Source organism: Danio aesculapii, chromosome 18 (genome assembly GCF_903798145.1).
Source record: "Danio aesculapii chromosome 18, fDanAes4.1, whole genome shotgun sequence".
NCBI lineage: Eukaryota > Metazoa > Chordata > Actinopteri > Cypriniformes > Danionidae > Danio > Danio aesculapii.
In genome coordinates, this window is record NC_079452.1 from 38,881,072 (window position 1) to 38,905,146 (window position 24,075).

The following is a 24,075-nucleotide window of genomic DNA, read 5'->3' on the forward strand; positions in this document are numbered from 1 at the left end:
TCAGCAGAGTGATGTTTTTATTGATACTGCACATCGAATGGAAAGAAAAAAACAATTGTGTGTGTGTGTGTGTAGCCCTTTACTGACAGTCATGTGTGTGGAACTTGTCGGAAAATTTGGCAAAAAGTCCTACATGACGGTAATAGTTTGATTGCTGTGTTTACTTCAATAATGTCACTAATATATGCATACTCCACATGTCCTTATTGTATTTCTGTTTAATTCAGTTATGATTTTAGTCGGATTATGGTAATCAAAAATCTCTGTTTACATGGTAGACTCTTAATCAGAGTATTGTCTTAATCATATTAAAATCGTATTAAAGAATTGTTGTCCATGTAAACATACTCAATTTTCGACTTAACCACACCGTCAGAGCTCTGCGATCTTGGATTTGTGAAGCAGCATTTTCTGTATGTACGTACATCAAAAGCAAGTATGCTATAGCTCATGCTTATTGACAGTGGAAGATAATTTACGGTTAGTCGTGTCAGGAATCAGACCACAGATTAGTATGTTGTCCTCACAGAAAAAGGCTCAGCCATCATACTGAATCAGGTAAGCTGTATATTTATGCTTCAATGTAATTAATTCTACACACTTCAGATGCAGCAAGTAATATGTGAATGATGTTTTACACATGAATTATAATTTTGGCTCGAGGGAGGGGTGCCTGGGGGGGGCGCGAAAGAAATTGGACAAACTTGGGGGTGCATGTGTCCTAAATGTTTGAAAACCCCAGTTTATAGTTATAGGACAGTTCACACAGACAAAAATGAATACTCTCAAAGTGGTTTTAACATTAATGAGACCTTTTTCTAGTTTCTTTCCTCTGTTAAACAAAAAAATATATATTTTAAAGAATTATGGAAACCAGTATCCATTGACAATCATAGTAGGGAAAATACTATGGAAGTCAATGGCTACCCATTTTCAAAATATCTTATTTATTGTTCAACAGAGTAAAGACAGTTAAATTGGTGAGTTTGTGAACTATTCCTTTAAGTCTGTGGCAGGCCACAACAAACCTTTTCTGCTGAGCGACGGTAGGCTCGTGTGGGGAAGGCCAGAAACACAGAGTCACGCAGGAAGTCAAGATAAGGCTGAAAGCCAGGAGCTCGTAGTCCTGCTCCAAGATTGACTGGAAGTGCGCTCTCTACCAAAGTACTGATCAGATGGCAAAAGGCCCGTGTGAGTGGATACTCCTCACAGCTCGATTCAATCTCATTAAGCTCCACCTTTCAGAGAGAAAAGAAATTAGTGTCACAGTAAATGCGCATATGAGACCCTGAAACACCAATCCAGTCCTAAGTTGCACAGGTTTATTTTTTGGCAAATACATTGTGTGGGTCAAAATGATACATTTTTCATAGACGTATCAATTAATGATCATGTTCCATTAAATATCATAAATTCCCCACTGTAAATGTTTTAAAACTCAATTTATTGTAAAGTATTGTGCATTGGAAAACACTTTAAATAGGATTTTCTCAGTATTTATACTTTCTTGAACCCTCAGATGTTCAAATAGTTGTATCCAGACAATGAATACATCAACTGAATGCTTATTTATCCAGCATTCCTGTGATGATTAAATCTCAGCCTTTAAAAATGACACTTATGAGTGGTTTTGTGGTCCAGGGTCACCAATATTACAAAGACAACAAATATTAGTATTGTAGAGTGATTTACATAAAAAAAAAACATGTAAACAAGAACTACATTCTTGCTAAATGATTAACGTTACTACAAAGTAGATGTGGACACGTAAAAAAGTAAAGCAGCTCCATAAAAGCCCTACAATCAAGCAAAGTAAACCTGATGCTTTTTTTAATGAATAAAAAATAAAATTAAATCACAAATACTAATTTTATGAGGAGTTTTTTCTCCAAAATTATGAAGGCTATCATATATGTGATAGGATACAGCAAGCTCACCTCGATCCCAGCAGCCTGTCTCTGTCCAGGGATTTTGACTGTTTGGAGGATCTGAGAGGGACAAAATGCAACAATAATGAGCAGTTTCATAATAACCTTGATGATCTTGAAGTTGAAAAGAGCACTAAGGTGAAATAACCCTGTCACATTTCTTCAAACATTTGAACTGCAATTGCAGTTTGGCATTATAGGTTGGTTTTGCAGCTAACCTGTGTGTACTCCAGAGACTGCCAGAGGGAGGCTGCTATCTCGGGAGATTTGCCAAAAGCAGCGAGAACATGCAGGACTTGAGCTTTGAGGACGGGCTGAACGCTACACTGCAGCAAACCCAGCATCACCACCACAGGTGTCCACTGAGGGTGCTCACAAAGAGCCAGACGTGCATTCTCACTCTGAAATACATAAGAAAACACAAGCATGACAAGAGCAATTACTGCAATTATGTCTGATATGAGGAGGACTGAGTATCAGCTTTCAGATATGATTCAAGATATTTTCAGAGTCAAGGGTTTCTGCAGGTTTCACCAAGCCACATTTAAGAATTTAAGACCTTTTAAAGACCATTAGGAATTAAATTTCAAATTTCAGGTTGTACCAATTGGCTAGATTTATATGGCCAAAGAACAATTAACACTTGTTTAAAAGTATTCAATACCTACAACATCATATTTCAGTGAGTTTAATGCTTTTTAAGACTTCATTGCCACACTGGAGTCAATATTGATTCCTATTAGAATTTCTGAGTGTCAGATTTGAAGTGTGTTATACCCAGGTGATGATTGTGGTGAGCAGCTGGAGGAAAGCAGTGAGGCCTTCCAGCTCTCTCTGAGTGATGCCTCTGATTGGTGGATGACGGTACTGTGTGCTGTCGGCACTGGGCACATCCCGTCGCAGGTTCTCATGGTACAGCATGAGAGAGTGGAAAAAGTGTTCCCATGACACAAGACTGCCCGACACTCCAGCCTGCCGGTTCTCTCCTGAAACAGCCATCATAAACAAACTTACAAAGCAATACAAACTACTCTCACAAACAACATTTACATTCAGCCATTCTCTTTTCAGAGCTGACGCTGCACCCACCGTGTGGAGCTCCATTAGTTTTAAGCAGACTGAAGCAGTAGTGGGAGCACTGAGGGCCATTTGCAAGTCCTTTTAGCATTCGCAGGTATGGGATGTAAAGAGTCGCAGGAAGCAGATCACCCATCTGACGCACAAACTTGGAGAGAACCACCTTAAGTAACACACACATGAATACAAATTGAAATTGATGTACATGCGAATCATTTATGTTTTTAAAAGCGCGAAAGAGATTGCATGCTGTTGTGTGTGTGTGAGAGCTTAGCCTCAGAGAAGAGCAGAGCACACACATCTAAAGTCATCTTAATGTGAGCACTTTGATGGTCAAATACATGCAAATAGGTGTCAAATCGCTGTGTTTAGTGATTATTCATATTAACCCTCATTTATGCAATAAACAAACGAGTTGAGAATCAAAAGTCATGTGAAAGAGAAACCATAAATCAGAACCATACTGCTCTTAAAGTGACAGCGTGCAATATTCCTGCTGCTGACTGTTTTATCATTAATCAAACAACAAAAGAACAAAATCACTCGCTGCTCTTGACTATAATTAAAGTTTTTCAAACAGTGAAGTTGCTTATAGCACAGTTTGTTTCATATTTTTGTTCTATTGTATTTATTTCCCTTTCCTTATTGACAGGGGGGAAATAACTGTAAATATACAGTTGAAGTCAGAATTAATAGCCCTCCTGAATTATTAGCGACCCTTTAAACTTTTCCCCTAATTTCTGATTTTTTCAACACATTTCCATACATAATAGGTTTAATAACTAATTTCTAATAACTGATTTCTGTTATCTTTGCTGTGATGACACAACAAGGTTTGACTAGATATTCTTCAAGATACAAGCATTCAGCTTAAAGTGACATTTAAAGGCTTAATTAGGCAAGTTAGGCTAATTAGGAAAGTCATTGTATTACAGTAGTTTCTTCTGCAAACAATCAAAAAATAAATATTGCTTAAGGGGGCTAATAATAATTTTGATCTTAAAATTATTTTTAAAATATTTAAAACTGCTTCTATTCTTACCGAAATAAAACAAATAAGACTTTCACCAGATGAAAAAAAATATTATAGAAAATACAGCAAAAAATTCCTTGCTCTGTTAAACATCATTTGGGAAATATTTGTTAAAAAAGAAAAAAAAATTACAGGAGGGCGAGTAGTTTTGACTTTAACTGATAATCATTTTGAATAATCGTGATTACAATTATGACCAAAATAATCATGATTATGATTGTTCCCAGGATCGAGCAGCTCTAGATACAAGTATTCCATTTAAAGTGCAATTTAAAGCTTAACTAGGTTAATTAAAGCTAACCTTAATTTAGGTTAAACTTATAAACAGTAGCTTGCTTGGTAGCAAATCAGAGAAGAAATTATTTTGACCTTAGCTGTTTTTACTTTGTTTCCGAGTAAAACTAAAAGAAAAAGACTTTAAAATTAAATAAGAAAAACTGTGAAGATTTCCCCTGCTCCGTTAAACATCACTTGGGAAATATTTGTCAAGGAATTAAAAGCAGGGCTAATATTTTATTTTCAACTGTATATTTAGGGACAAGCCCTTTTCCCAAAATATTAATTTAGAAATGCATTATATATTAAATATAAAACGGTTATCATGATTTGGCTTCGTGCAAATGTTAAATGACAGAGGCTATGAATTAATTCAATACAGCAATTACTTTAAAATGACACAATTATCAAAATATCAGCTGGTAACAAGTTCATCCTATCTTTATTAAAATTTTGCATTGTTAACAGCCTTTAGTTTATTCCTGACGCACCTGTTTATGTGGGGGTCTTTGGAGAGGTACTCCAAGAAAGGATCCGGTGAGTGAAGTGTGTTGAAGAGACTCTGATGGACACCAAAACTCTAAAGCCAGCTCAAGTTCAAATGGATCTTTGCTGTAAAATTCTCCAATCTGAAACAAGAGCACACAGAAATCACAGCATTAAATACAACAGTTCAAAAGTGACACACTCCTTCAGTGTTAGCATATATGGCTGCATGAGAATCTAAATAAAACTAATAATCATAGCTGTGGTGTGTTAAATGTAAAGGGATGCTCACGAGGATCATGAGGTGGTCCAGGTCCTTGCGAAGAGATGATGGTGGCTCGCTGCCCATCTGCAGAGCCATGTGGAACAGACGAGCATCTTCATCGGCACGGTTACGCAACTGTTTCACCTGCAGAGAACACTTTTCACTTAGCACCTAGTACACACTCATGAGCAAAATACAAGATTTTGTTAAATATAAACATTAAGGACATATTAATTTAATCAAACATGACAGTAAAGACATCACAAGGATTTTGGCTTTAAGTAAAAAGTACTGTTCTAGTTAACTTTCTATTTTTCTAAAAAAACACCATGGTTTCCACCAAAACAGCATCAAAAACACAGGAAAATGTTTCTACAGCACCAAATCAGCATATTAAAATGTTTTTAAAAGGATCATGTGACACTGAAAATTAAAGTATGAATATATATTCAAAAACACAGTCAAGCCTGAAATTATTCATACTCCAGGCAAATTCACACTTACAGTTTTGTTCAATGTAAATAAAAGCTGAGAAATAGTTTTTTCCCCACAATGAGGCCTCTTGTAAATAGTCTTCTTATCTTTTAGCAGAAGCATGTGTCATTTCCAGTCAAAAAAAAAATCAACTTGCTGGTTGAATAAAAGTGACTAAGTAAGAATTTGCCAGGTTTATAAATAAGTTCAGGCTTGACTGTATATTACACGACAAATTTTGCACTATTACTGTATAGATAAATGCAGCCATTGCAAGCATACACAATTCTTTCAAAAACAAACAAACACCTTCTAAAGCCCAAACTTCTGAACATTAGTGTACAGCAGGGGTCTCAAACTGCCAACCCACGAGCCATTTTCAACTGTTGTCAAAAATATAACGAGATTCGGCCTGCCAAAACATATATTTTTGAATCACTATCATTGTGCAGTTGCACATAGCCACTTGTGGTTTTGCTGTACAAACACCTCTTCATGGCTTACATGTTATGCTGGTGGTGTAAATATGATTAGTTTGCAAATATTCGATTCAAATGGTCTCATTTAATAGATTTTCATAATATGCATATTAAGAATTGTATAAAAAATGTGCATTAGTAAAATTTGACTGCTGGCCGAATTAAACATATTGAAGTAAATGGGAATATGTACAGAATTTTCCCTTTTTTGTTGTAGTTTTACAAAAAAGAAAGAACTATTGCCAATAAAGTTACCCAGTCTGCATTCTGCTGTCTTACGTACAGCATATGGATAAATAGCTCAAATGCATGCATTTCTTTTCACACCTTCATTGGCATGAGTGCCAGGAAATCAGTAATCAGAGAATGCAGCCGCCGGGTGTAAAATTCTTCTTGGCTGAAACCATCACTTCCCAGGATGCCCTCTGTCAGGAAGAGGAAGACACCTCCCAACAGCGCTTGGTCCGCCAGAGCCTCATCTGCCTCTGTAAACTCCACTAAAGCTGAATAAAAATTAACAAGAAGTTGAGGCATTTTCTGGTCTTTCTCCATAACTGCTTCTACTATAAGAAACTATAGAACATAAGGACATGTCATGAGAGTAAATAGAATTTTGACATCAACAATGGAAGTGTGTATCCACCTGCACCCTGTGGAAGTTGTGAAAGGGCCCTCAGAGACAGAGCCCAGGCCAGCTGCACCACTGCCTGCAGTCCTGGAAGCTTCCAGCCTTGACCCTCAACCAGCCGACTATGCACTGCTGCAACGTACTGCTTCTCTGTCAGCAGAGGCAAAGCCTGGAGCAGGTCTAATCATTACAGAAACACATGTTTATAAACACATAATATCACCTACTCTATAATAGGGCCTATAAGATCCACAATAGCCTTTCTGGATGGACACATCATCGTTTTGTGCTATCACTCTCTAATGCTTTATCATTTCAAAATGACATTATGAACACAGAGATTAAACTGTACTATCATATTTTAAATAGTGCTACTTCTGCAGCCCTTTCTGCTTTGGTACCAATACAAGGACTGATCGTTCCATCAGATCTGTAACAAATAGATGTTTGCTGTTACCAGCTTTTAAAAACTGTTATGGACAGAGATCTTTCTTTTATATATTCACAAAAGCCTGAAATGAGATCCCACAACATCTAAAGCAATACCAACATTGAGACTTAAAAATCCCATGCTCGTCATCTGATGGTCAACTATCGCTGTAGCCACTGAGATAGTAGCCTGTCTCTCTTCATTTTGTCTGTTTGGTGATTGTTTGTACTGTTCTCATGTGTTGATGGGGGAGACGTTAAAGGTCTCTATATGTTTTTATGTTCTGCAAAGTAGGAACCTGCTGAAAAACAGCATTCATGCTGAGTCAGGCCCGATTATCTTTTAATCTTTTCCTGTTTGAACATTACAAATAAATAAATAAATAAAAATAGTTCACACAAAAACTGAATATTTGCTCCCCCTCCAGCGATTCAAAACCTGTTCAAGTTTCTATTTTCTGTAGAACACAAAACATGCTAATTTGCTCAAAAGTGGCTACAACCCAACCCCTTTTCATTAAAACTACAATGGACAAATACCTGCAATATTGGGAGAAATGGATTGTGCCTATGCCTTTACATAATGTAAACTGATCTTTATATGTATGTGTTCATGTGACCAGTCAACTGTTCAAGTAAGTTCTGTTGTTATTGTATTTTTTATTTGTATTATTATCATTACATTTTTTCTTTCTTCCCTAAAAAGAAATAAACCATTAACTTTCATTGAAGGAAAAACAAATACTATGGAAGTCAATGGTTACAGTTTTTCAGAATTCTTCAAAATATCTTCTTTTGTGTTTAACAGGAAAAAACTCAAACAGGTTTGAAACTAGTAAAGGGTAGGTAAATACTGACAGAATTGTAAATTTTGGTACTATCTCTTTAACAATCAAGAATTAAAAATACAGTAATAAATACAGTAGTTACACGAATACCTTCTCTATCTTCTGTTCCTTGCTCCAGGAAACTAACATCCAGGGAATAGAGCAACGCCATGACTAAAGCAAGGTTGACACTATCCAAAGACCCATCAGCTTCAGCGGTCACCATCTCCAAATGCCCAATGAGGGCCAGTGTGTCATCTTTGCCTAGCGGTGACTGGCATGCCCACGCAAACAAACACTCTGCCAGAGACTGTCGGCACTCTTTGATGAGGTCAGATACCTGTATCATAAAAACAATTATAAATAAATCTATCCATTAGCTAACGTAGTTCTCATAAGCAGATAAAAGCTTCACCTCTTTCCTGTGTTTCTCATTGCCAAGACCGCGCTCTTTCTGCAGCCTCTCAAACTCACGGCTCACGCTGACGTCGGAGATCAGGTTCAGTATTTGCTTGGTCAAACCCTGGGCCATCAGCTCATCTGTGAACCGTGTGGTGAGATTCACCAATTCGGGACTACAGGGATGGAAAGAAATGACAAATCAAAAATGGTTAAAACGAGCTCAAAATGTTTTACTCTGAGGGTTTCAGGCAAATCTTGAAAAAGCTGTTTGTTACAAAGTGCCTATAGAAAACTATAGATGGACACAAGCCCTTTTTTAAGTAAAACCACAAATTTGAAGAACATCCCACCCCACAGCCCATTCACTCGAACAAATTTTCCCTTCTCTCTCTCTTTTTAAATGTATTTTATTATCATTATTTATTTGACTTAATACACCATGCTGTCAACCTCAACGTTCAGTACTGACCTGTTAATATGCTTAATTTGTCATAGTTACTGTGCACATCATATATTGTTTGCTGTACAATATTCAGTGATGGAAATAACAGTTCTATAAATAAACAGTGTTACTAACTGCGATACTTTTTTCAGTAACGAATAATCAAATAATTTACTGCTTCCGTTATTACAATGCCGTTACCATTACTGACAATAAAATGCGCTATACTATAAATGAAAACACTGAAGTGGTTTTCATGCGAGCGGCGTCTCTCTCTCAGCTCTTTAGGACCTCTCTTTCTGGGGTGTGCGTGTGTGTTCGGGACGGGACATAACCAACCAGTGATGATGATTGGTGTGTCTGTCAACATGGTGTAACTGAGAACGTGATGATTGGCTTTTATAGAGTACATTTCCATCATTTGCCAATCAGAGGCAGAGAAGTGCAGATGTTCACACAAGCACGCGCACAGTCAGTCGCACACACCAACGACCAGGAGTCAGAACGATGACAAATACAACAAGTTCAAAGGTAGCGTTTGAAAACGGGAAATATAAGCACTGCATTTCCCTCGTTGAGTTGAAAGGTAAAAATGTTTGTGTATCATGCAACTTATGCCCAGGGGGAAAAAAATAAAATAAAAAGAGTCTCTGTGTGTCGGCGAGTAACTAATCTAATGAAGCACCTCACTTCGTCACATGCCCCCACAAAATTAAATTAGTGGCTGTGCAGGTGATAACGTGAGCTCTGCTACCAAAGGAGGAGCTGAAGCCATGACATCAAAGCAAATAAAACTTCATCTTTCGCCAGCGGAAGCACTTATTACTCAGACAGAATTAAACAAAATAATATCTAGCTATATATTGAGGACATGCTGCTGTTAACTCTCACATTGTCCCACAACATTAAAATAGTGTAGTTTGTATTTGACAAATGCTATTTTTTTAAAGTAACGCAATAGCTCCTTTCCTTGGTAATTAGTTACTTTTATAATGATGTAACTCAGTTACTATTTGTGAGAAGTAATAGCTATAACTAATTACACTTTTAAAGGAGCGTGCCCAACACTGACAATATGTGGGTTATAGTGTGGCCTATTTATTATGTTTTTTTATAAATCAATTTTGTACTGTTATACATATATATTTTGTCTATTTGTACTGTTATTCTCTATTTTACTCCTATTTGTTTAACTGTCAAAAAAATCTTGAAAAAGAAATCTACAGATGGTTTTACAGCCTGACTGTTGTTTAGCAGACACTCTAGCAAACCTTCATAACTAAAAACACTTGCAGGTTTTAAAATAAACGCTGAAAAATTCTCTAAAGTTTAGTAGTGGTGAGAGAGGAGATTTGGATTCATTGTCATATCAGCTTCTCTGGATATTTCAGAGAAACTGATCAAATGTACAATATCACATGTCTATAATAATACAAATATATATATATATATATATATATATATATATATATATATATATATATATATATATATATATATATATATATATAGGTATAGTTGGTTAATAAATAACATTATAACTTTGCTCTTCTGTGAAGTATCTTGATGCTTTAAAATGTATTCTATATCTCTTGATAAGCACAACACGTATGAGTCACAAGTTTTTGCTGCTCACAGATCTTGTCTTTTGCAATAATCCAACAGAAAATCCTAGTTTTTGTAATTGATACCTGGATGATATTTGGTTAACTTACAAAAATAACATCAACTCTAATACAAACTATACAATATGAAAGTTTCTCAGCATTTCTGAGAACACACAAACGGCCTCAAACATGACAGACGTGGACTCTACTGCAGGCTACTGTACGTTGGTATAGATGGGGTTTTTAATAAACTGGATTCAAAGAACCAACATTTCTATATTCCTAGGAGTTGTTTTGCAGTGCATTCAATAACCTGCCAAACCCTTAGACAAAATATGTCTTAAAAAGTAAGTACGAGAGAAAAAAAGAAAAACAGCAAACCTCAAGTCAAGAGTAAAAGTCTTCCCATGTCTGGACTGGATAAGCGAGCGGAGAGAATTGGCCACACAGCGTTTGCCATCCCAATAAAGGAGCACAGCTACCAGGCCTCGAGTCAGGCCGGGGAAGTGAGGCTGCTGGTGCTCTCCTAAAAATACACATGAAGACCCCATTATTTAAAAAGACACTTCACTGCCTTGACACCATAAGATCAGTCCTGAAGTGTATGTTGAGCATGTGTACCTGCCAGCAGCAGTTCGAGGGCAGCTAGTTCTCCAAGGTCAAAAAGGTCACTGAGGATGAAGGCTTCAGAGATGAGTTGCTCAGGAAGTAGTCTTGCTCCCTGCTGACCCTGGATCGCGACGCCTTCTGTACTGGCTTTCCGAACCTTCTCTCTCTGTTCTGCACTCTTCGGCTGTTTTGGAGAAAAAACATAGTATTTTACAGTGTTTTTTATATGGTTTGGTGCAGCGTTTACAAGCCATTGCTACATTTTCAAAACTATTAGTATTTATATCACAATACATCATCAAAAGTGCACTTTTTTCTACATTTAAGCAGATTTTGTTTTTAGCAAAAATATCCTTTTCACTATACAAAATAAGTATTTTATCTATATATTACAGAAACGTAGAACTATGTTTCATTCACACTGAGGGCTTTTTATAAATCTATTACTATCAAACACCTGATTTCCAGCTCTTATCATTCAGTTTAATGCGTGTGTGTCTATTATTTAATTCAACTAATCTTAATGTTATTTTTGCTAAATTAGAGTTTAGTGATTAGATTTTTTAACATTTGGTTGCCATTCTTGAAGCATGTCAAATCTCTGAAACTTGAAGCAGTTACAGTAGAATGAATGGTTGCTCATCTTACACTTTTAGTCTGTACCTTCCAGATGACTACATATAGGACTAGCTGATATAGGACTAGCATTCAACTCTTTCTTGACATAAAACCACAAGTTTGAAGAATGTGCCACCCCCAGTCTATTCAGTTTAATATATTTTGCCGTTTCTCTCTCTTTTCATTTTTTCTTTTATTATAATTATTTATTTGACCTAATACACCATGCTGCCAACCTCAACTTTCGGTACTGACCTGTTTATATGCTCAACTTGTAAAATGAATGCACATCATATATTGTTTATGCACATCATTTAATGTGTGTTGCAGAATAATAGGGTTACAATGTTGTTTAGTTTTCATTTTTCTATTTGTACTGTTATTTTCTCTTTTGACTTTGTTTGTTAACTGTCACAAAAATCTAATAAATAAATCTGATCTTAATGTTTATTCAGTGAAATATTGTCCATAGATTTTCAACTGCAAGAGCTTTTACCAAGACCAATTACTACAGTAAACACTTTTTTGCTTACCTATGTACCCTACTTATAACAGGTTTCATCCACATTTTTTCTACAAAAATTCCTTTTCCAGGACTTTCAAGTCAATTTTCATGACCTAATGTTTCATGTAACGTCTACATATACGTGGTAAATCATAAGAAAGGTTTAAATTTATTACAGCATATCATAAAACACGCAATAGTTTAATTTATTTTTTATATCTATGTAAAACAGATGATGCTTAAACAGCACTTATAATGTGTTTGTTTTGTTTCATGTTTTTGGCCAAGAAAAGAAAAGTAAAAACAACTAACCTCCATTCCAATATACAGATATTTGTCAAAGTCATTTTAGATAATCTTAATAGATTGTTAAACTAGTAATAGTAGGTAAAACTACTTCTATTATAAAGCCGCGATCACACTGCACTTTTCACTCCATAGGCTACCATTTATAGGCATGCAAATGCGGCAGACCAGAAACGCAAGCACGTGTTTCGCATTTCACTGCATTCGAAAGTTCAAGCTTGGTGAATTCTTACCTGGAAAATCACATCAGGTGATTGCGTGAGACCAATAGAAGATCATTTATAACTGAAGAAATTTAAAATATGGAGCCATCGCTCATTTTTATTAATGTCTAATCATATTGTTTAGCAGCACCGAAAGACACTCTAGTGTGACCGCAGCTTAAGTTGCTTTGGACAAAAATGTCTGCTAAATGTAAATGTAATTTCCATGACTTTTCCAAAACCTTGTGGGTTTTGCTGTTTTTCCAAAACTTATCCAGGCCTGGAAAACACCAAGTCAAAATTCCATGACTTTACCAGGTTTTCCATGACCGTATGGACCCTATATAAAAAAATAGTACCAATGCTCCCCAAAAAAACAAGATAAAAATATATTTGAAGCTTTTTGAGTTTACAGATAATAAAACCATGTTTTCCATGTATCAGGCTATTCAACTGGCAGCCCGCAAGCTGAACTTGGACCCCGAGGCAATTTGTTCCAGCCCTCCAAATAGTGTGACCAAGACATCAAAAATAAATTTAGCTCAGTCGAAAAACGGCCGCTATAGTTATGAAGTGACGTGCGTCTGTTCAATACAGCACGAGCTGCAGTTAAAGGCTGCGCAGAGCCCGAGTCACCTGACATTATGCAAGTGGCGCGAGCAGCCGAAAACATTGGGATACTTAATCGGAAAAGTTGCAGGGAACGAAACTGCTGCAGCCAAACAAAGTTATGCCATTATCAGATTGGTCAGATTATTATTTACGTACTGGGTTTTTGAAGAGGTTGAGGAAGCAGGGTTTGTGTTTCTTCAACTGCAGATCTAAAAGATGAACACTTTCTGGCTGACGTCTCCATATGGCCCCTTCCACAGCCTCCCAGAGCTCCTTCAGCGGGCCCCACAGACTGGCTCCTGCAAACAGAATCACAATCTCTTTATAAAATATATGAGGAGCTCAGATGCAAAAACCTCTAAATGCTGTCTGAAATGTTGGCAATGAAAAAAACGTATCCATCACTATAAATGTAAAATCACTGAGCCAACACACACACACACACACACACACACACACACGCGCACACACGCACACACACGCACACACACACACGCACACACGAGTTGCAGAAAAATGCTAATTTTAGAAGAAACTATTAAATGGCTTTTAGAGGTTTTTGCATCTAAACTGTTCATATGTATTTCTCTAGATTAGTGACTAAAAAGTTGCATTTTCACATTATTTCTTCTGTCAGTGAGACGTATAATTGAGTAACTATATAAAAGAATTTTTCTGTTTTCACTTGAACGTTTTTGTCCTTTTGTTGCATGTTTTATTAGTAAATATCTCACTTTAAAGTGTTTATATGGTTTCATTTTTTATTTCTTTTTTTTTTTTTTTTTGCTTAGTTTAGTTAGCATTTATTTTAAGCAACAAGTTATTTAGGTTTACTGTTTTAGTTTCAGACTATTACAACCCTCATGTTTACTAAGTGTCTTTGGACTAGTGTTTTTGTCACTTTCACAAAATAAAAGCCATTCAGTTACTCCACTTTTACCTTTATCGTGATCTATAAATGTAAAAAAAAAAACTCAAGCTGTCAAATTTACATTTTTAAAAAAACAAAACAAAAACCTAACATCTCAATAGCAGAGCTGATACAACTTTCATTTCACTGATAACCACCAACAACAGCCGTAAGGTACAAAACAAGGAAACAGATATGCAACTATGCAAAATAAGACAAAATATGTATACCACTAAACAGTATAAAGGTAAGGTTACCTCTTAAATAGATAATGAAGTATATTTAAGACTTAATTCAGGCCTTATCTTTTCCATGTAACGATATTATTTGTATTAGACGTAAAGAGCGTAATCACGAGGCGATTTTAAGAGACATTTATTTTTCTGGTCGCACAAAGAACACGTCTTACAATGACTTTTACCTTAATAAAACCTCATTTAAAAGGTGCCCAGATATAAGTAAACAATGTAACGTAACGTTAGTGTTGCGCATTTAGTTACACACTTTCAGCCTATTTTCTGGTGAAGATAGCGATAAAGTGAATGGCTGACGAAGAACTTGTACTTTAAATGTAATGAAATGCTTTGGTTTAACGTGCTGATACAACAGTCAGTTTTCTACATCGTATAAAACACTAAATACGTTGAAATACAAAATGTATACATTAATACCTGAATTTACCGCCATCTGCGTCGCCATGTCTGAAGCGTGAGTGAGCTGCCCCGAATTTTGCCGGTGTGAAAACATAACTTTCGGTTTCTTTTGTAAAGAGATTTTATTTATTCACATTGGTGTGCACTTATTTACTGTCTTATCGCTTATATATTTGTTTATTTTTAATTTCGACAACATTGGTTTGTTGTCATTTGGACATGAATGCCACATGAGCGTAGGACCCTGGTAGGACCTATAGAAATAGAAGTTGGTAGAGTCAAAAAGGATATAGGTTTGTTCTTTGCTAGAATGGCAAGCGGATACTGACAGTACTAAAGTTGCTACTAATTTTACACATTCAGAGTGAATAATATTTTATCTTTTATTTGTATACACAATTTTCCCAAATAAATTGATCGTCCTTACATAGCTATTTATTTTACAGTCTATGCTATTTACACATAAATGTTTTGCTCACTGCTCAACATAGACAGCGTAGTCACGTGGTGCATGTAACTTTTCTCACCGTATTTAAGAACGGACAAATCAAAGTTAACTGTGATTACAGCGACTTGTCATTTCAGTAAATAATTTTAAAAAGAAAAATCCTTTACATTTTGCATTTGTTTAACGAGTGTCAGTTTGGGTAAGCATTACAAAGAAAAGATTGTATTATTAGCCAGCGTGTATCTTTGATAAGACAAAAAACGCCCTTAGAACTTAACACGACTTAATGGACGAACCCGTTTTTGAGCCACCAAGCGAAATATTTAACACTGAGTGAAATTGAGCGACTGATGCCCCAAATACTGCCTGAAAACTATTCCTATCCCATTTTTCTAGCACCAGAGGGTGGTATTGTCCTTCTATTTACAAACCCACCAACACAAACACCCATCATTCAGTCATTCATTTTTTTCAGCTTAGTCCCTTTATTAATCAAGGGTCGCCACAGCGGAATTAACCACCAACTTCTCCAGCATATGTTTTACGCAGCGGATGCCCTTTCAGCTGCAACCTATCACTGGGAAACACAACAAAAATCGAAATCAGCAATGATAATAAACACAATCTATAATACAAGATAAAACTCCAAATGAGTTTCTCAAAGTCAATTTTACCTTCAGTAAAACCCACAAATCAGCTTTGATTTTGATCCACTAATCATAGTTTAACTCTAGAAATTATAACAATCAATGGGGCAAAAACATACTGAACTTTTACTATAATAAAACCATGGGATGGCATTTTTTTTACTTTACTTCTTTACTTTCTTACTAGATGCATATTGTTTTGCCCTTTATCATAAGTATTTCAGCAGCATTGATACTATTTTTAAATACACATTTCCTGGCCAATGGAATCAGAAAAAAACTTAATGGTATTTTCCAAAGATAACAGCTATCTAACTAAAAAGTAAGTGCAAGTTATAACATAAATGATGAATTAGTTAATTTTATGAATATCAATTTTATCATTTATAAAACCAACATTTCTCTGAAGAAGTGCACAAAGAACTAAAGAGAGTGTTTTTGAAGATTCGTTGCCAGCTTAATATTTCATAATTTGACTGATTGTAGGAAAGTCCTGGTAAGACAGTGCTGGAAATGGTGTAATATTCAGAGAATCCTTCCATAAAGGTAAAGTGCTGAAATCAAAACAGTGTTATTTTAGCTGTGATAAGTACATCTTTCTAAAGGGCTTAATTCAGTGACACAGTTCACAGACCTACTTCTGCTACCAGATGTTCAACACAGCACAGTTACATAAGAACCTCTGGAATTAAGATCTGCTCTAGTTTCATTTCTATTTTGCTTTTGCTTTTAGCATTTTAGCATTCTATGAGTAACTAAGAGCCTCAGCCTCAATCTGTAGTTTGCTACGAAGGATAAAAAGATTACAAGATTACCAATGTTTTCTGAAGTCTCAATCTTCTGAATCATTTTTACCCTCAAAATTAAACTTTTATATGGACGTTTTCATTTTTTGCTGTGGGCAGGACAGGCCTTGTTAGGAAAATGCCTGATGACTTAATAACACCTTTGAAAGTTGCAGGACTTCAAGACTGTTATTCATTTCATACATTCATGTCAGACTTTTATTGGTCAAACTTGTTCTGGTTGCTGTCAAAACTGACTGGACACCATAATAATAATGATAATAATAAATGAGCGACGGTTCCTCCTGATTAAAATATTCAGCTTCGAAGATTATTATTAAACAATTAAGTCTAATTTTCATCCATTTTCATTTACTTGTATGAATAATTGGATAAAATATAAATTTTCTGTATTACTTGTAAATTCAGTAATAAAACTCATTCATTCATTCAGCTTAGTCTCTATCTTAGATGTCACCACAGCGGAATGAACCACCAACTATTTCAGCATATGTTTTACACAAAGGATGCTGTAAACTAGTATTGGGAAACACTCATGCACACTCATTCCCACACACACACACACACACTAAAGCCAATTTCATTTCCCTTCGGCTCAGTCCCTCCATTCATCAGCGGTTGCCACAGCAGAATGAACCGCCAACTTATCCAGCATAAGTTTTACGCAGCGGATGCCCTTCCAGCTGCAACCCAGTACTGCGAAAAATCCATACAAACTCATACACTACGGCCTATTTAGTTTATTCAATTCACCTATAGCGCATGTCTTTTGACTGGGAGAAACCAAAGCACCCGGAGGAAACCCACGCCAACACGGGGAGAACATGCAAACTCCACACAGAAATGCCAACTGAGCCAGCCGGGACTTGAACCAGTGACCTTCTTACTGTGAGGCGACAGTGCCAACCACTGAGCCATCATGTTGCCCACTACAGCCAGTTTATTTTATTCAATTCACCTATACCACATGTTGATTGTGACAGGGGGAATGTGGGGTGTAACTGGAGCACACGCAGAACACCGCAAACTCCACACAGAAATGGCCCACCTGGGTCTCGAATCAGCGACCTTCTAGCTGTGAGGCAACAGTGCTATCCACTGAGCCACCGTGCCACCTTGTAATAAATCATTTTATGTTTATCCATACATCAAGTCAACTCAGTTACATCAGTTATTTAAAAAGACAAGGCAATCTTTAAAGCACTGATAGGAAAAAAAAACATGTGAGTTGCTCCAAGTGATGTCACATCCTGTTATGGGAAACTCAAAGGCATTGAGGCGTCATTTACTTTATTCTTATTAATATCTGCAAGAAGTTGAGAATACACTAGTAGTATTAATAATTATATGTCAACTCTGTTATAGTGATGCTTCAGTGACTTTCTATAAACAACAACATGATAAAAATACATCAAATCCTGTTTTAGACTTGCCATGTGGTATCTATTCTGAGGTTAGCATCTTCAGTTAAAGCACAAAATGGTGGAAAATGTCAACTCTGTTAGTGGTTTAAAACGTTTAACAAGATAAACAACAATTGGGCATCATGGTGGCACAGTGGGTAGCACGATTGCCTCACAGCAAGAAGGTTGCTGGTTCGAGCCTCAGCTGGGTCAGTTGCCGTTTCTGTGTGGAGTTTGCATGTTCTCCCTGCATTCGCGTGGGTTTCCTCTGGGTTCTCCGGTTTCCCCCACAGTCCAAAGACATGCAGTACAGGTGAATTGGGTAGGCTAAATTGTCTGTAGTGTATGAGTGTGAATTTGAGAGTATGGATGTTTCCCAGAGATCGGTTGCTGCTGGAAAGGCACCCGCTGCATAAAACGTGTGCTGGATAAGTTGGCGGTTCATTCCGCTGTGGCGACCCCAGATAAATAAAGGGACTGAGCCGGAAAAAAAATGAATAAATGAAATCTAGCTAATTCAGCAGGTTGGCGCCTATAGAACTGCAGAAATAATGGTGTTACCTTGGTTCCTGCAGTAAACAAAGCAGCATGATGTCAGGATCTAGCAGGATTTCATTGATGTCATATATAAACTACACAGCATCCTGATATTGACAGGTTTAATTCAGGCAAACTTTAGCATACAACTGTACATTGAATAATCAAAAATGATATAAAATTTAATACCTTGTAAAACAGCACTTAAGACTTTTTAATAGTTTTTGGGCCTTAAATTTCACATAATTGATTTATACATTTTTAATAGGTTTTAAGACCCCACGGACACCCTGGTCAAATGTTTCAAAAGCAATCTGACAATGCAAAATGTAAAAATTTTCTATATTTTTAAAATATTTGTTTTATTAAACTCTAATGGAAGCGAAAAATAAGATTTTTCTATTAGCAGTGGGGCATAAATAAGAGGTTTACTTTCATCTCAAGTCGTACTTTGAAAAAGATAGACTTGTGTTCTATATGCTGAACACTGCATTTTTAGTGTATGTGAGGAGACACACGCACGCAGACACACACACACACACACACACTTTCATCAGGAACTCCTGCCATTTAAACCTGATTTACTTTTAAACTAAAAAAAAAAACAGATTGCAAATTTTAGAATGTGTTACTGCACTACATAGCCTGTAGATTGATCATTAGTGTGACACATGAAAAGAAAAACATTGTAATAAGGAATAAAAGAACTGCTTCAATAATTTACATTTGCACTTTAAAACTTAAATTTAGACCCAACCGCGGGACACAGTCCCGAAATCAAGTTGGCCGCTCAATCAAGTGTTGCATGCTGAATGTGCTGCTACAGCCTGGAAAGCAAATTCGAAAAAATCGCTTTGTTACTTTCGTCTGAAATAAAATAAAAAGATTTCAAAGGGGGTTTAATAATTCTGAATTCAACTGTATGAAGTTTATTTGCAAAAATTGATAACTCCATTTTAGTCATTTTCAAAAATTCTGTGAAAAAAAAAACACTTCATATATCACCCTTTAAAAATATAAGAATGTTAAGAGGCTGAATAATTATTATACAGAGATTATATTAATTTTACTGGCCACACAATGGATGGAAAATACAGTTGAATCAGAATTATTAGCCCCCCTTTGAAATAGTTTTTCCTTTTTTTAATATTTCCCAAATGATGTTTAACAGAGCAAGGAAATTTTCACAGTATGTCTGATAATATTTTTTCTTCTGGAGAAAGTCTTATTTGTTATATTTCGGCTAGAATAAAAGCAGTTTTAAATTTTTTAAAAGCCATTTTAAGGTAAAAATTATTACCTCTTTAATAATATACTCTATTTTTCTTTGATAGTCTACAGAACAAACCATCATTATACAATAACTTGCCTAATTACCCTAACCTGCCTAGTTAACCTAATTAACCTAGTTAAGCCTTTAAATGTCACTTTAAGCTGTATAGAAGTGTCTTGAAAAATATCTAGTCAAATATTATTTACTGTCATCATGGCAAAGATAAAAGAAATCAGTTATTAGAAATGAGTTATTAAAACTATTATGTTTAGAAATGTGTTGAAAAAAATCTGCTCTCTGTTAAACAGACATTGGGGAATAAAATAAACAGGGGGCTAATAATTCTGACACAGATATAGTACTATTTTCTCATTATCTCTCATTACAGTATTTGCATTAAACAGGGCTTTCTGTATGAAAATTGTACAAATAAGTATACTAAATAAATAAAAAAGAAACAAGTAAAAAAGTATTGATGTCTATGCATGTACGGTAAGAGTAGAGGTGAACGAGGTGGCAGAGAATCTGCTAAAACCTGCTCAGAGAAAAGCTGTTGCTATCAAATATAGTTTACTTCACGTTTAACAGTGAAGAGATTGATCAAATAAGCCTATTCATGGAAGGTTTGCAAAGAAGGGTCATGCTAACTTGTAAAAGTATTTCGAAGTATTTTTTTAAAATACCAAAATACACTATTTTATTTTGATACGTTTTGTGGCTGCTGTATTTTGTATTTTATTTTGATACACATTTAAATGTATTTTCGCCCATCCCTGCAAACATACAGTTGAAGTCAGAAATATTAGCCCCCCTGAATTATTAACCCCCTGTTTATTTTTTCCCCATTTTCTCTTTAACGGAGAGATTTTTTTCAACACATTTCTAAACATAATATTTTTAATAACTCATTTCTAATAACTGATTTCTTTTATCTTTGCCATGATGACAGTACATAATATTTTACTAGACATTTTTCAAGACACTTCTATACAGGTTAAAGTGACATTTAAAGAATTAACTAGGTTAATTAGGTTAACTAGGCAGGTTAGGGTAATTAGGCAAATTATTGTATAATGATGGTTTGTTATAATAATGGTTTCGATAGACTATTGAAGAAATATATAGCTTAAAGGGGCTAATATTATTGACCTTAAAATGTTTATTAAAAAACAAAAACTGGTTTTATTCTAGCCAAAATAAAACAAATAAGACTTTCTCCAGAAGAAAAAATATTATCAGACATACTGTGAAAATTTCCTTGCTCTGTTAAAAATCATTTGGGACATATTTAAAAAAAGAAAATTCAAAGGGGGGCTAATAAATCTGACTTCAGCTGTATATACATACAGTACATATTCAACACACCTTTTTACTCTTAAAATGGCCACCAGAGGGATAACGGAAATATCCTTCTTTAAACAATCCCTAGTATTTCTTGGTCACACAGCAATTCATAAAGACCAACTTAGCAACTAATTCAACATGATAAAATAATTATATTTATTAAAAGAAGTTTTAAAGGAACACAAGGAGTGGTTATTTATTGGCTCAAATCTACACAAAACCACATGTCTTTCTTCTTCAATAAGCATTTCACGTTCTCTTCCCTCATTCAAGTGAAAGAAAACAGATGCGTTTGCATTTATCACATTGAACTGAAGTGTATTAACTTATTAGTAACATATTCTCATAAAAAAAGATATAACAAAAATATTTGCAAAGAAAAACTCACAAAACTAACTAGTATTGCTTAGTGAAATTGAGCAAGAGGGAGCGCACAAATATTACAGTTCATAAAAAGCAAGCACGATCCGTCCGTCACACCTTGCAACTTTATATTTAGCTTCCTTTTCATTTTACTCGTCAGCCAAAAGAGAAAATAAAATGTCACCCTTTCCAACAAAACACCTAGACTGAACATAAATAAAAGAGGATTGTTTTGGCTTAAAAGAGTTCATCCAGTGTCCCGCTTTTTCTTGAAAATAAAATTGTAAAAATAATATGTGCCCCCCTCCAAAAATATCATAAAAAATACCCAACAATGTACTCATGTGGTCTCTGTTTGTTCCGCCATGCATGTTCTTTCAAAGCCGGTGGCAATGAGGCTGCGTCCATGTGCAAGAGTTTTGTGTGTGTGTGTTAATTGGTCAATCCTCTTCATTTGTGATGGTTGTTCAGGAAAAAGAGGCAGAGTGAATACTGGTTGTGTCTGCAAGCAGGCAACAGGAACTGTTCGTCTACAGTCACTTGTTTCACAGGGACACATTTGGGAGAAACACCAGGAAATCCCCACAAACCACAGTCCGGCTGCCATGTCAATGAATGGGCCATGAAAGTGGGTTTCTAGGTGCTGCGTTCCTGCCCGTCCGCTTCTTGTTTGGTTCTTCTCAGATTGCTTTTCATTTTGACGAACTCTGGGGTGTTTTCTTGCTCCTCGTCGTCCTTATGCTGATCCAGTTCCAACTGAAGTAAAAGAAGATGGTTTCTGTCAGACATTTTTGCTTACTGTAAACTCATTATATACACAACTGCTCAAAAGTGTGTGGTTTTTAATAATGTTTTTAAATGAAGCCTATTTTGGCTGCATTCATTTGATCAAGAATATAGTCAAACTTTACAACTGTGAAATATTATATCTTTATTTTCTTATTTTTTCTTATTGAATGTGGTTTAAAATGTCATTCATTCATTCATTCTCATTCGGCTGAGTCCCTTTATTCATCAGTGGTCAACTATTGTGGTCAATAGACAGACAACTATTCCAGCATATGCTTTACACAGCAAATACTCTTCCAGCCACAACCCAGTACTGGGAAACACCCATACACACTCTTTCACAAACACACTCATACACTGTGGACAATTTAGTTTATTCAGTTCACCTATAGTCAACTGGCCCAGCCAGGACTCAAACCAGTGACCTTCTTGCTGTGAGGTGACAGTGCTAACCACTGAGCCACCGTGCCGCCCAAAATGTAATTTATTCCTGTGAAATCATTTGCATCATTACTCCTGGCTTCAGTATGGACCACATGATGCTTCAGAAATGATGATCTGCTGTTCAAGTAACATTTCTTATTATTACCATCAGTATTGTGGGCTGCTTCATGTTTTGGTTGAAATTGGGATACATCATCATATGTGATTCAGTACTACACGCACCATAGAAATGTATTTACTTTTGTTCATCAAGGACACATCTATTTATTGTGACATTAATTATTACAAATATTTGAAAAATAACTACAATTTTACAGGAGGGCTAATAAGTTTGCCTTCAAATATCTTATATATACATTTGAAGGCAAAATTATTAGCCCTCTTGTGAAATATTTGTGAATATTTTTCAAATATTTCCTGAGTGCTGTTTAGTTTTAACTTGGCTGAAATGACTGTTTTAATGTTTTTATAATAGTGTTAATATAATTGTAATTTTTTTTAAATTATATACTTTTTAAGGTAAATACTATTAAGAACATCTTAAATATCATTTTTTTATTGGCTACAGAACAAACCACTGCTGTCCAATGACTTGGCTAATTAACATAACTATATAACTATATATATATATATATATATATATATATATATATATATATATATATATATATATATATATATATATATATATATATACATATACATACACACATATATATATATATACACACATATATACATTTATACATATGTATATAATTTGTTATGTTAGTTATTAAAAATAGCTGTTTAAAAAAATAATAATTACATTAAATAGTATCATTTACAACTATTATATTCAAAAATGTGTTAAAATATTTTAATATTTTAAAAGTTATTATAAAAATATTTTAAAAATAATAACAATAGTTTCACAGTATATTATTACAATGTATGACTATACTTACACTATTTCAAACAAATGTTGTTGTTTTTAATGTTTTTAATTAACGAATCCTAAAAAGTTATCACAGCTTCTACAAAATTATGAAGCAGGAAAAACAATGTTCAGAGAATCATTATTAATTCTTGATTACCAATAATAATCATAACAGAAGAGGAATAGAAAAATCTGCCTGATCCCAAACTCTGACCAGTAGTGTATGAACAGTGCTCAGTATACAGTACATGAGTACTCCCCATTTTGAAAATATGTATCAATTTCTCTGTGAATATAGGTCATATAATTTTGATGCATTTAAACAAGACAGGT

General features: G+C 35.2%; 2 protein-coding genes across 3 annotated transcripts in view; both read right to left on the bottom strand.

Moving 5' to 3' along the window:
• Positions 1 to 14,888, bottom strand: part of nup205 (nucleoporin 205) — a 37,547-nt gene extending 22,659 nt beyond the window's left edge. Inside the window, exons 1-15 of the mRNA XM_056477870.1 lie at positions 14,788 to 14,888; positions 13,363 to 13,505; positions 10,975 to 11,146; positions 10,735 to 10,879; positions 8,318 to 8,477; positions 8,014 to 8,242; positions 6,662 to 6,826; positions 6,346 to 6,521; positions 5,093 to 5,209; positions 4,806 to 4,943; positions 3,018 to 3,168; positions 2,706 to 2,914; positions 2,147 to 2,329; positions 1,938 to 1,988; positions 1,029 to 1,238 (exon numbers count right to left, since the gene is read on the bottom strand). Coding sequence (XP_056333845.1) covers positions 1,029 to 1,238; positions 1,938 to 1,988; positions 2,147 to 2,329; positions 2,706 to 2,914; positions 3,018 to 3,168; positions 4,806 to 4,943; positions 5,093 to 5,209; positions 6,346 to 6,521; positions 6,662 to 6,826; positions 8,014 to 8,242; positions 8,318 to 8,477; positions 10,735 to 10,879; positions 10,975 to 11,146; positions 13,363 to 13,505; positions 14,788 to 14,863 — 2,325 coding nt within the window. The 5' untranslated portion in view covers positions 14,864 to 14,888. The remainder of the gene's footprint in view (positions 1 to 1,028; positions 1,239 to 1,937; positions 1,989 to 2,146; positions 2,330 to 2,705; positions 2,915 to 3,017; positions 3,169 to 4,805; positions 4,944 to 5,092; positions 5,210 to 6,345; positions 6,522 to 6,661; positions 6,827 to 8,013; positions 8,243 to 8,317; positions 8,478 to 10,734; positions 10,880 to 10,974; positions 11,147 to 13,362; positions 13,506 to 14,787) is intronic.
• Positions 14,889 to 21,359: 6,471 nt separating this feature from the next.
• The window catches only part of fam107b (family with sequence similarity 107 member B), a 58,754-nt gene continuing 56,038 nt past the window's right edge, over positions 21,360 to 24,075 (bottom strand). For both annotated transcript variants that reach the window (XM_056478477.1, XM_056478476.1), the window contains exon 4: positions 21,360 to 22,346. In XM_056478477.1, the coding sequence (XP_056334452.1) occupies positions 22,227 to 22,346 (120 nt within the window). In that variant the 3' untranslated portion in view covers positions 21,360 to 22,226. The remainder of the gene's footprint in view (positions 22,347 to 24,075) is intronic.